The 10,971-nt window shown below is 40.8% G+C and overlaps 2 protein-coding genes across 2 annotated transcripts; both read left to right on the forward strand.

Moving 5' to 3' along the window:
* Nucleotides 1-4,895: 4,895 nt before the first annotated feature.
* Nucleotides 4,896-5,396, forward strand: LOC149196423 (uncharacterized). The gene has a single exon (XM_089408279.1). The coding sequence runs from the start codon at nucleotides 4,896-4,898 to the stop codon at nucleotides 5,394-5,396; it is 501 nt and encodes a 166-aa protein (XP_089264405.1).
* Nucleotides 5,397-6,403: 1,007 nt separating this feature from the next.
* Nucleotides 6,404-10,399, forward strand: LOC149196424 (uncharacterized). Its single transcript, XM_089408280.1, has 2 exons — nucleotides 6,404-7,801; nucleotides 8,588-10,399. The coding sequence occupies exons 1-2, from the start codon at nucleotides 6,404-6,406 to the stop codon at nucleotides 10,397-10,399; spliced, it is 3,210 nt and encodes a 1,069-aa protein (XP_089264406.1).
* The last annotated feature ends 572 nt before the right edge of the window (nucleotides 10,400-10,971 follow it).

Below are 10,971 nucleotides of genomic sequence, written 5' to 3' on the forward strand. Positions count from 1 at the left end.
AGATGTAAAATTGCCTTGTAAAAGTCTAGTAATTTCTAGTCAATTTGGGCCGTTCATTAGGTGGATGATCTGATGATAGAAGTTATATTTAATTTAGGATTTTTGCCCTAGAAGGCAGCCCCTCACTATATATGAGGGAATTGTATTGCGTCTATCATATCTGTATTCTGAGTGAAGAAAAGAGAGGAGATTGAGAGTGAAGAGGGAGTTACAGTGGATCTACTGTAGGTTGTATCTCTTCAGTTCAATGGACAATATAATAAAAGAAGAATTGGCTATTTCTCCGTGGATGTAGCCCAAACTGGGTGAACCAAGTATATCTATGTCTCTCTTGTTTTATGTGTTTTTTGTGTTTATATTTCTATAATATTTTATGTGTTTCATTGCTCTATAATATATAATTTTCTAACATTTGTGACCAAACATATTGCAAGAAAAACAATATCCCATGAAGTACCTGAAGGCTGATGATCTTTCTATGTGATGGTCTTGAACCATTCTACTTCTGCATCGTGCTACTACATGTCCAAGATTATGACATATAAAACATTCAACATTATTCATTTGAGGAAATAACCGACTATCACTTTCATATTTAGGAGTAAAGGATTTTCTTTGAAGAATTTCTTTCCTTGGTTGTTGATGGAGTTGAACTCTAATCTCCTTGTTGAGCATTTCAGGTTTTACATTTGTGTTCCTTGCCTTATCTTGTGAGCTAGATTCACCTTCAACAGTTTCATGGAAACCAAGACCAGATTTGATAGCAGGAGGCCTTTGACTACTAAGAATATCATCCAAAATCTTAGTACTATCTTGAAATCATAAAAGATTATCCTTTTCTTCTAATTTACTCTTTAGTATATTTACCTCAACTTGGTGTTTCTCTTCCTTTTCAAGATACTGCTTCTTCATGATTTCTTCAACTTTTCTTCCTTCTTCCACTTTTTTCCTTAATTCGATAACTTCGTTTTCTTGTTCTTCAAGAGCTTGGAGTAGTTCTTCATTCTTCTTATTTGATTTTTCAAGATCTTCTTTTAGAGAGAGGATCTTAGCTTCAAGACTTTCATAGTAATTGGATCTATCTTTGAGTTTCTTGATTGTTGTGCTCCTTTTATTTACTTCATTTCTTAATGATGTCACTTCATCCTGTAGCTTTTGACATTGATCTTCCTTTTCCTTGTTTCCTTCCTCTAGTTGAGCTTTTAGATTGGTAGCTTCTTATTTGAAGGCACATTCCCTTTTGTCCAATAGATCTTGTTGATTTCTAATTTTGTCTGTAAGCCTTTTAAATTCTGCCTCTATTTGATATCTTTCTTCCTCACCCATAAGGGAAAATTCAGTTGTTTCGCTATCAGTTTCATCATCTTCAAATGGATGGAGAAATGTATCACCAGAGGATAACAAATTCACACTTGATAGTTCTTTTGCTTGTTCATCCTCATTTTGAGGTGATTCTGAATCTGAAGAATTACTTCCACATAATCCCCAATCAATTCTCCCACTGTCATAGTTCCTTTGAGATGTCTTCTTCTGAGGCACTTTCTTCTTTAGCTTCTTTCCCATTGTTCTACAGATCTCCCTCAAGTGATGAAGCTTCTACCAAAGGACCTGCTCTGATACCAATTGTTGGAAATAATACTGAGAGGGGGAGGGGTGGAATAGTATTAGTCAAGTCAATAATCCTTTTCTTTTCATACTCAATTTATATACACTACTTCCATGTGGGTAACCCGCATGTACACGCCACTGTGTTTAATGAAACAAGTGTATATCCAAAAAACTAATGATTCAGTTAATTAATCATATGTTGATCTTTAATCTGTGCATCATTACTTTATTAAACATTAAACAGTAACCATATGCAGTTAATAACAGAGTGAACCGTCACACATAAGTAACACACATGAACACCAAGATTTAAGGTGGAAACCCAAAGTGGGTGAAAACCACTTGTTGTTGTCGTCTTTGTCTTCTTTTAATAATAAGAAAATTTGTTTACAAAATTGTACTAGTGCAGACTCATACCAGTACGCGGGCTTCTACATGTAGAAGGCTACAACCTTCTCTCGTTCTTCAGCTTCTACTAGAAGGGAGCTACAACCCCCTAGCTCTTGTACTAGCCGATATGTTTACTACTACATAGGCACCGAACTACAGAAGGCTACAACCTTATTTCTTCCTCCAGGGACAACGTTTCATAAATTTTCATATTAGATACTCTTGGAACACAACACCATAATCTGAAGGCCACTTTTCATCCAATTTTCATATTGGACCAATCAACAACATTCAAGCTCAAAATCAATCACCATTGTAATACAACCATCAAATACATCTGCATCAACTAATCACTGAAACTCAATCATCACTTTCTGAATCAACCACAGCTGAATCAATCAATCCATGAATCTCTGACACAACTAAATCAAACACTTACTAAACCTCTAACACAACTAAATCAAGCATTCATTCAAACTTAATAAAATTCAATCAATCAGCTGGAACAGATAAATCACTGTAACCAGTACACAAATCTGAACCCAGAACACTGCATCATCATTCAAAACCAGCTGTAACCTCAAAACCATGCATCAGAGTGTATACACAACTTGGAAGAGCCGAACCAGCATGTATATGCAACTTCATCAAAGCGAACCAGTGTATAGATCTGCAAATACTTACTTATAACTTCGTTACATTTCCCGACTTCAGAGATACCCAGATCATCACATATAAAGTATAATACATGTGTTAGCAACTAGATTTAGCCCATTAGATCACATAATGATAAGTCATTATGATCCTGATCCATCATCCATCATCAATGAAGTAAATCACAATCAATCTAAACACTATTACCAGAATGCAATCACTAGAACATAAAGAAAAACCTAGAACTCTCCATCAACAACCAGAACCAACTGTAACTTCAAAACATCATAGTTCATAAGGTATACGCTACTTTGATGTGTCGAAATTGCATGTATACGCGCTTTTACCAAAGTCAACCAGCGTATACATCTGTAAATATTTATTCATGATTTTGCAACCATTCCAAACTTCATCTATACCCAGATCATAACATTTACAGAGTAATACATGCGTCAGTGCTCAGATCTAGATTATAAATGATCAAACCTTATAAAGATAGTTCATTTCAAGACTTAAGATCCCAATCCATCATTAGATCTTATCCTCGATCAACCAGTAAGGTTCCTCCTTGGTTCAGATCAAGCAAAGCATCATAAACCCATAGCCTGCATACTGGATCTCACACTTTATCAAATATTCAATGCTTGTTTACTTTGGCCTAATAATCTTCTCCACCTTATATAGTTTTAGGCCTTTCTCAATACCATGGACCAAAACCACTTAGGACCAATACCTTGGATCAAATACCTAGGGTCAATACCTGAGACAAAATACCGTGGATCAATACCATGGATCAAAATACCATGGACCAAATACTTCAGACCAAAAACTTAGTTTTCCAAAGTATACGTGCTTTTCCTTCTGTGATAGTGTGTGTGTATGTTATATGCTCCATTTGTTCTATTAACCTATGTTTATACCTAGCTTGGTCAAGGTGAACCTGCGTATACCTCTCTTTCTTCATTCTTTGTAGTCTGAACTGTAATTCTTTGTTGTTGTCATGTTGTACTTGTGATCTTTCATCTGAGTAAGTTGCTTTTTGAACTGATTCCTTGAAATTGTCTTGCATTTCATCACATCTGTAAACACTGCTATTATGCATTCTGTCACATCTGATATCTCTTCTATAGATTCATCTAGTTGCCATATATAAGTGAGTTTTTCTGCTACAAGTGGGTTGCCATCAAGTACAACACATGCATCATAATGCCAACAGGGTAGGCTGACACAAATTTACATTAAATTACAATATTTTAGGGTGGATAGCCCTATGACTCGATTGTAGACTTCACACTCCATGCCTGCACTTCACGGAGTTCTACACCACAATTGACCAAAAAAGGGAAAATTTTAAAAACCACCCTAAACTTATATGTATAATAAATGGGCTAATCCCCATGATACATAGGAAAAATGGGAGGCGATTTTATCAATAATATAATATGTATATATAATTTTTTTGGCGAATCTCTCACTAGATTATATTATCTTGTACAGTGATGGAGAATCTTTCACTAAATTATAAAATCTTGTAAGATCTTGGCAAATCTTTTACTGAATAATTAAACATTGTGAAGTCTTGGCGAATGTTTTGTTAAAGTATGAAACCATATATGATAATAAGAAAACATATTCATTAAACTGTAATATAATAACATACATGTTTGGAAAAAGAAACATAATTTTCTCTTCCTACAAACAATGTTCCAAGTTTCAGTGGTCGTGTTTGTCAAGGTTCTTACAATACACTCTTTCATATCCTTCTATCAGTTTTGATAATATTCCACAACAAAGTTCTTGTAGGTGTTGATATTGACAACGAGTTCTTTCAAGGTAGGAGAGATTAATCTTTTCTCTACAACTTTTGTCAAGCTACCACTTTTTTCAAGTTATCAAATTTCTTTCTTATTCCATAGACTCCAACTATGAGATAAAATAAAACACATCAAGTTTGTTTACCCCAACACGCCAACAAGTAGCATTCAAGCTATTTTTTTTTTTTTTTTCGCGCTCCTGAGAAACCTAGCATGCGCGCGCTATCTGCCGCCTACAGTCCTCTGGTTTGCACCCCATTCATCCTGATGGCTCCTCCGGAGGCTCCACCGGAGGAGGTTGCACAGCAGCAGGCCTTCTCAGCCCTTTTCAGCTCCATGCCGCCTCAACGAGATCACCCAACACTTCAAAAATTTGTTAAAGAAATAGAAGGACTTTAGGAGGTTTCCCTTCCTCCTACTTTGCCTAGAATGGTTGCTCTAGCTCTGGCCGAAAAGGGTCTGATAGGACAATTCACTGGTCTTTGGCCCTCACCTAAAACAGTTCAGAGGTGGGTGGAAAGAAATTGGTCGGACAAAATCCAAGGAAAAATTGCTATTAGGTTCTGCGGGAAGGGCTACTTTACCTTTCATTTCGAAACAAAGAATGACAAGGATCTGATTTTTCGCAATGGACCATATTTTATGGACTCCAGAGGTTTGTACCTAAACAAGTGGACGCCAGATTTCGATCCAGAGCTTGACATCCCTAATGCAGTTCCTGTTTGGGTTCGTCTCCCACATCTCCCATTACACTGCTGGGGAGATGACTCTGTGCGAGCCATTGGAAATGCGGTCGGCAAATATATCGACAGAAGTGAACCAAGAGACAACATGCAAGCATGCACCCATATCTGCATCGAGGTCGATCTAGGCAAAGGACTTCTAGAAGCTATCAAGATCAAAGTTGACGAATGGTCGCACATACAATAGCTCGACTACGAACAGATCCCCTTCAGATGCAAGGTATGTCACGAGTATGGTCATTTTGCCAATCGCTGCACTAAGATTATTAATGTGGATAATAATACTCAAGATCAGCAATGGGAAGTGGTTAAAAAAAAAAAATCTGCCCCTAGTCCCTCTTTACCCAATGAACCTGGTCCCTCTTCTCTTAAAACCTCTGCCCAAATCCCGTCTCCTCCGCCTTCCCCTCCTCATCAATCTCATTCCCCTGTTCTTGAAAACCCCCTTCATTCTCCTCCATCCACCAACCCTTTCCATGTTCTTTCCCTCCCTGAAGATGACCCTTCCACTTCGAGCCCTCCTGACCAGCCCTCCTCCCCTCATTCTATGAGTGCCCATCCCCCTCTCTTAACTGATCCTCTCCCCCCTAGAATTACCCGTAGCAACTCTAAGGACCAGGGTCCCTCCTTTGATGGACAAAAGAAGCCGGGGAGAAAGACTACAAAGCAGCACAGGGATGAAAACGCGCAGAAAGACATAGCACTTGGCCTGCAACATCCAATAGAATCTTACATTCAGGCCACAAAAGATCAAGAAGCAGCAAGCAAAGACAAGGGAGGCAGAGCACCTCCTCGAAACATAGGGTTGAAATGATCAAAATACTCTCTTGGAATAGTAAGGGACTTGGGCACCCCGCTAAAATCAATGCTCTAACAGAGCTTATAGTGCAGGAGAAACCATCCATCATATTACTTTAGGAAACAAAGCAAAGAGAATCAGAAATCAGCAAAATCATTGGAAAGTATAAAAATTACAAAGGAAGCATATGCGAAGCAAGAGGAGCTTCTGGAGGAATTACAACCATCTGGAATCAAAATGACTGGCAAAGTGAAGCTGAGATAATCGATCAGCATTGGATAAAAACAGTCCTGAGAAATAATATCAGCAATCAACAGATTATCATCTTCAATGTATATGTCCCCAATCACTATAGGGATAAAGGAAAATGTTGGGAAACTCTTAGTAACCACATCATGGAAGGAGACAGCAACAACACCATAGTAGGCGGCGACTTCAACTTAATCCTGCATGCAAATGAAAAGCGAGGGGGGAACTTTCTGCCAGACCCATTCAGGAATCAAATGGAAAATGTAATGCATATTGGTGATCTGATAGACATAGCTCCAAAAAATCGCAAGTTCACATGGAGCAATCGAAGGCTGGGCAGCCACAATATCATGGAGAGGCTGGATCGATTTTTGGTGAATATCTCACTTCTGTCAACCTTTTCATCTGTTAATTCCACCATTTTTCCTTTTGCTGCCTCAGACCACTATCCAATTACCCTCGCCTTGAACACCCACTGCGCCCTTGGTCCGCTGCCTTTTAAGTATAATCAGATTTGGAGCGAACAACAAGCTGCCCGAAATATCATTCAGCTCACCTGGAGGCAGCATGTTGAAGGCTCCCCAGGCTACATATGGGAGAGCAAACTGAAGAATGTGCAAAGTGCGCTTAGACAATGGGCCAAATCGCACTACAAGGAGCCAGAACAGGAAAAGCATGAGTTAAAGCTCCAAATCGCTGAACTCCAGTGCACAATCGAGCAAAATGATTACTGCCACAGTAAAAAATTTCAAGAAGAAGAGTTGTACAATAAACTGAGCAAAATTAAAAGGCAGGAGGAGGAAAAGTGGCGCACCAAATCAAGACAAATATGGTTGGAAAGTGGGGATAAGAACACGTCATTCTTCCATAAGCAAGCCACCGCAAGACAAGTCAGAAACACCATAACTGCCATCTCGGACAGCGCAGGGACACACCATGTGGAACAAGTAGATATTAAAGAAGCAGCTACAGAGCATTTCAAGGACCTCTTAACTGAAGTGCAGGAGGAAGAATCTTATGATGACCTGTTACAACATTTGCATTCTAAAGTCACAGATGATCTAAACAAAAATTTGACAGCAGAAATAAAAGAGGAAGAAATCATTGAAGCAATCTGGAACCTCCATCCCAACAAGGCACCTGGTCCGGATGGGTTCCCAATTAGCTTTTACAGGGATTACTGGGAGTTGATAAAGAAAGACCTCATAAAATACATCAAGTGGATCCAAAAAAAAGGCAAAATAGGCGGATATACAAACTCTACCCATTTGGCTCTCATTCCGAAGGAGAACCGGCCATCCAATTTTTCTCGCTTCAGGCCCATATCCTTATGCAACTCATCATACAAAATCTTCACTAAAATCATAGCCTCTCGGCTCAAACCTCTTCTACCGATGCTGATCTCAGACAACCAAGGAGGCTTTATGGCAAACAGACAAATTTCAGACTCTATTCTTTTAGTCCAAGAGGCCATACACTCAAGTCATGCAAGGAATGAGAAAGGCTTCATTCTAAAACTAAATCTGGCCAATGCCTTTGACAGGGTAAGGCATTCTTTTTTATTTGCAGTTCTCCAAAGGATGGGCTTCTCACCTCTTCTTATTAATGTCATAAGATGCTTCATTTCTGGGCCTTGGATCACCCCCCTCATCAACGAAAGACCTAGACCTTCCTTCCAATCCTCAAGAGGACTAAGGCAAGGTTGCCCCTTATCCCCTTATCTCTTCATCCTCGTGGCAGAATCATTTAGTTGTGCCCTCGATCAAAAGAGGTAGTCAGGCCTCATTACGGGCATCAAGTTTGAAGATGTCATTAAAAATATAAATCATTCTCAATTTGCAGATGACACCCTTCTGCTAGGGGGGGCGACCACCATTATTGCAAGAAGATTCAAGTCCCTGCTTGACAAGTTCATGAGATATTCTGGAGGTAAAATAAACTACCTTAAGAGTTGTATTTATGGATGGAATGCTTCATCCAAAATGATACATAATATTGCCAATATTTTTGGTGTCCCCTGCAAGTTAGATTTAGATTGTTTCAGTTATTTGGGAATGTCGGTAACCATAGGGAAAGCAAAGACTGGAGTCTGGGACTTAACGCTGGACAAAATGAAAAGGAAACTTCAGAGATGGGGAACTCTGTGGCTCAATCCAGCTGGGCGACAGGTTCTTCTAAAATCAGGGCTTTCCTCCCTTCCTTTATACCAGTTCTCTCTTGCCCAAGCTCCAGCTTCATTCCACCGAAAAATGGATAGCATCCTTAGATTTTTTCTCTGGCAAGGGGGCAAGAATGAAAAGAAAAAATTCAACTTAGTAAACTGGAAACAGGTTATACAAAGCCCTGAGAATGGAGGTCTGGGCATCAGGTCCCCATCTATTATGAATTTAGCATTCGGTGGGAAGTTGATTTGGAGACTTATGGACAATCAACCAGCATGGTGGAAAAATGTCCTAGAATCAAAATATCTTAACCAGCCAAGATCGCAAATTCTCAATGCTGAAATCCCTAATAGACACTGTACAAAGATATGGAAATTTTGTAAAAAAGCTATTGTCTTCATGGCGCAGAATGTCTCTAAAGTGCCAAAAGGAGGTGAAACGGTGAATATAGGCTCGGACAAAATCATGGGGAATCCTCCCATAAACAGCCTTCCAGATATCGATCCTATTCTTCGTTATCTCCACAACAAAGGCATATTCAAACTGAGTCAAATCTCTCAATGGAATGATTCAACTAATGCCTGGGTTCAATGGGAATTCCCACCCATACCCCACCATCTCAAAGGTAGCTTTGGCTCTCTCTGTAGCAGTCTACACAGTATTGCACCCACCATCAAAGGCGCAGAGGACGAGTATCGTTGGGACCCTTCAGGAACAAACTACTCCATCAAAGCAGGTTACAGCTACCTGAGCAGCAAGGAATACCCCACTGCTGTATGGGCTCAGGGGAAGATTCTAAAAAGAGCGGAAGCAATTCCAAAGATCAAATTTTTTATGTGGACTCTTCTCCATGGAAAAATTTTAACTGCAGAGAACCTCAGGAAAAGAGGTATCTTCGGACCCTCCAGGTGTCCCAACTGTCAAGCGGCGGAGGAAACCTTACAGCATTTATTTATATCTTGTCCCTTTGCTGCCTCTTGCTGGAACAACATCGCACCTTCTGCTCCCTCCATTTGGAATCCCCATCATTCAATTGTCGAAGCCTTAAACAACTGGAGGAGAAGCTATCCTTGGCACTCAGCGAACCAAAACCCAACTAAAAGAGTTTGGAACGCCATTCCGTTTGTTCTTTTGTGGCGCATCTGGATTGCCCGAAACAGTTTGATCTTCCGAGACAAAGCTACTACAACCAGGCACATAATCCTTAAAGCTACTAGTCTTGCATCAGAAACTATAGCAGTTAAGCTAACAAAGAGAATCGATCCCGTCAGTCTATGGACAGAGGAGCGAAAATTTATTTGGAATCTGATAGACAGGTCCAACACCATATCAGCAGCAAAGATCAGTAAGTACAGTGGCAAAACTGACAACCTAGAATGGAAAATCCGCCTCACAAAAGACGATTTCGGTAAATGGCTTCTCTCAAAGAATACTCATTCCTTATTTTTTGACGGAGCTTCCAAATCGAACCCGGGAGCAGCTGGCGCAGGGGGCATCATTCTGGATCCTTCAGGTGCAACGGTGTCCTCCTTTGAATGGGGTCTGGGAAGACTAAGCAATAATCGAGCTGAAGCTCTGGGTCTGTTCCAAGGTCTCTTGCAGCTTCAGAACCAAAGGATCAACAAAGCCCTCGTCTTCGGCGATTCGGCTATAATAGTCAGCTTAATGAATAGCAACAGACAAGCATCCAATCTCTTCCTCCATCAAATCATAAGCCGCTGTAAAAATATGTTGTCTCAGGACTTTGAGTGCCAATTTTTTCATGTCCTTCGATCCAACAACCAGGAAGCGGACAAGAGAGCTAGTCATGCCAGCTCACGGGAAAAAGGAAATCTCTTATGCAATCAAGCGAGCCTGTACCAATTTCCCGGATGCGGGTGCCACGTCTGGAGAAGGCAGTACGCCACATGGTGTACATGGGCGGGCTCGAGTTTAAGCCGCTCCTTAAATGCTCCACGCCGCCCTGGCCAGCGAGCGTGAGAGCTATAGAGCGAAGGGACGGCCATTTATGGTCTGCGATGAGCCTTAATCGCAGAGGCAGAGGGAAGTTATGGGGCACCAGCTTCAAAGAAAACCACCGCTGCATAAATTTGAAGAACATGGGGAATGTTGGTCAGTTCGATCTGAGGAGGTGGAGGTCTGGGTTTCAGGGCTCAGAGAGGGATCACGGAGCCACCTGCGGATTCTCTGGAGCAGTGAAAAAGCCGCGACAGGAAGTGTTGGTAAGTGGGAAGTTATGGCGCCAAGGCAAAGGCCCTTTAGTCGACGCGGCACAGGAAGAAGAGGTGCCTCACGCCCCCCTGTCAATCCTTCGTCGAGTTGCTGCCGATGCCTTTGTCACAGGGTGGAGGAAGCCAACCCCATCCAAGCTCAGCAATTCATGGAAGCCAGGCCACAGAACCCAGAAGCTGCTCCACTTCCGGCGTTTGGCTCAGCGATTTTCTCTGTCAGCAATGTACAAGGTAATTCAAGCATTCAAGCTCATGTTTCAGTTTTATTTGTGGAAGAGGTGAAAGAAAACGAGGGGGAACAACCCCAGGTTCCAATTCAAC

The sequence above is a fragment of the Pinus tabuliformis genome, chromosome 2_2 (genome assembly GCF_031772625.1).
Source record: "Pinus tabuliformis cultivar Carrire ecotype Pingquan chromosome 2_2, CPIR1, whole genome shotgun sequence".
In the NCBI taxonomy this organism is placed as follows: Eukaryota; Viridiplantae; Streptophyta; class Pinopsida; order Pinales; family Pinaceae; genus Pinus; species Pinus tabuliformis.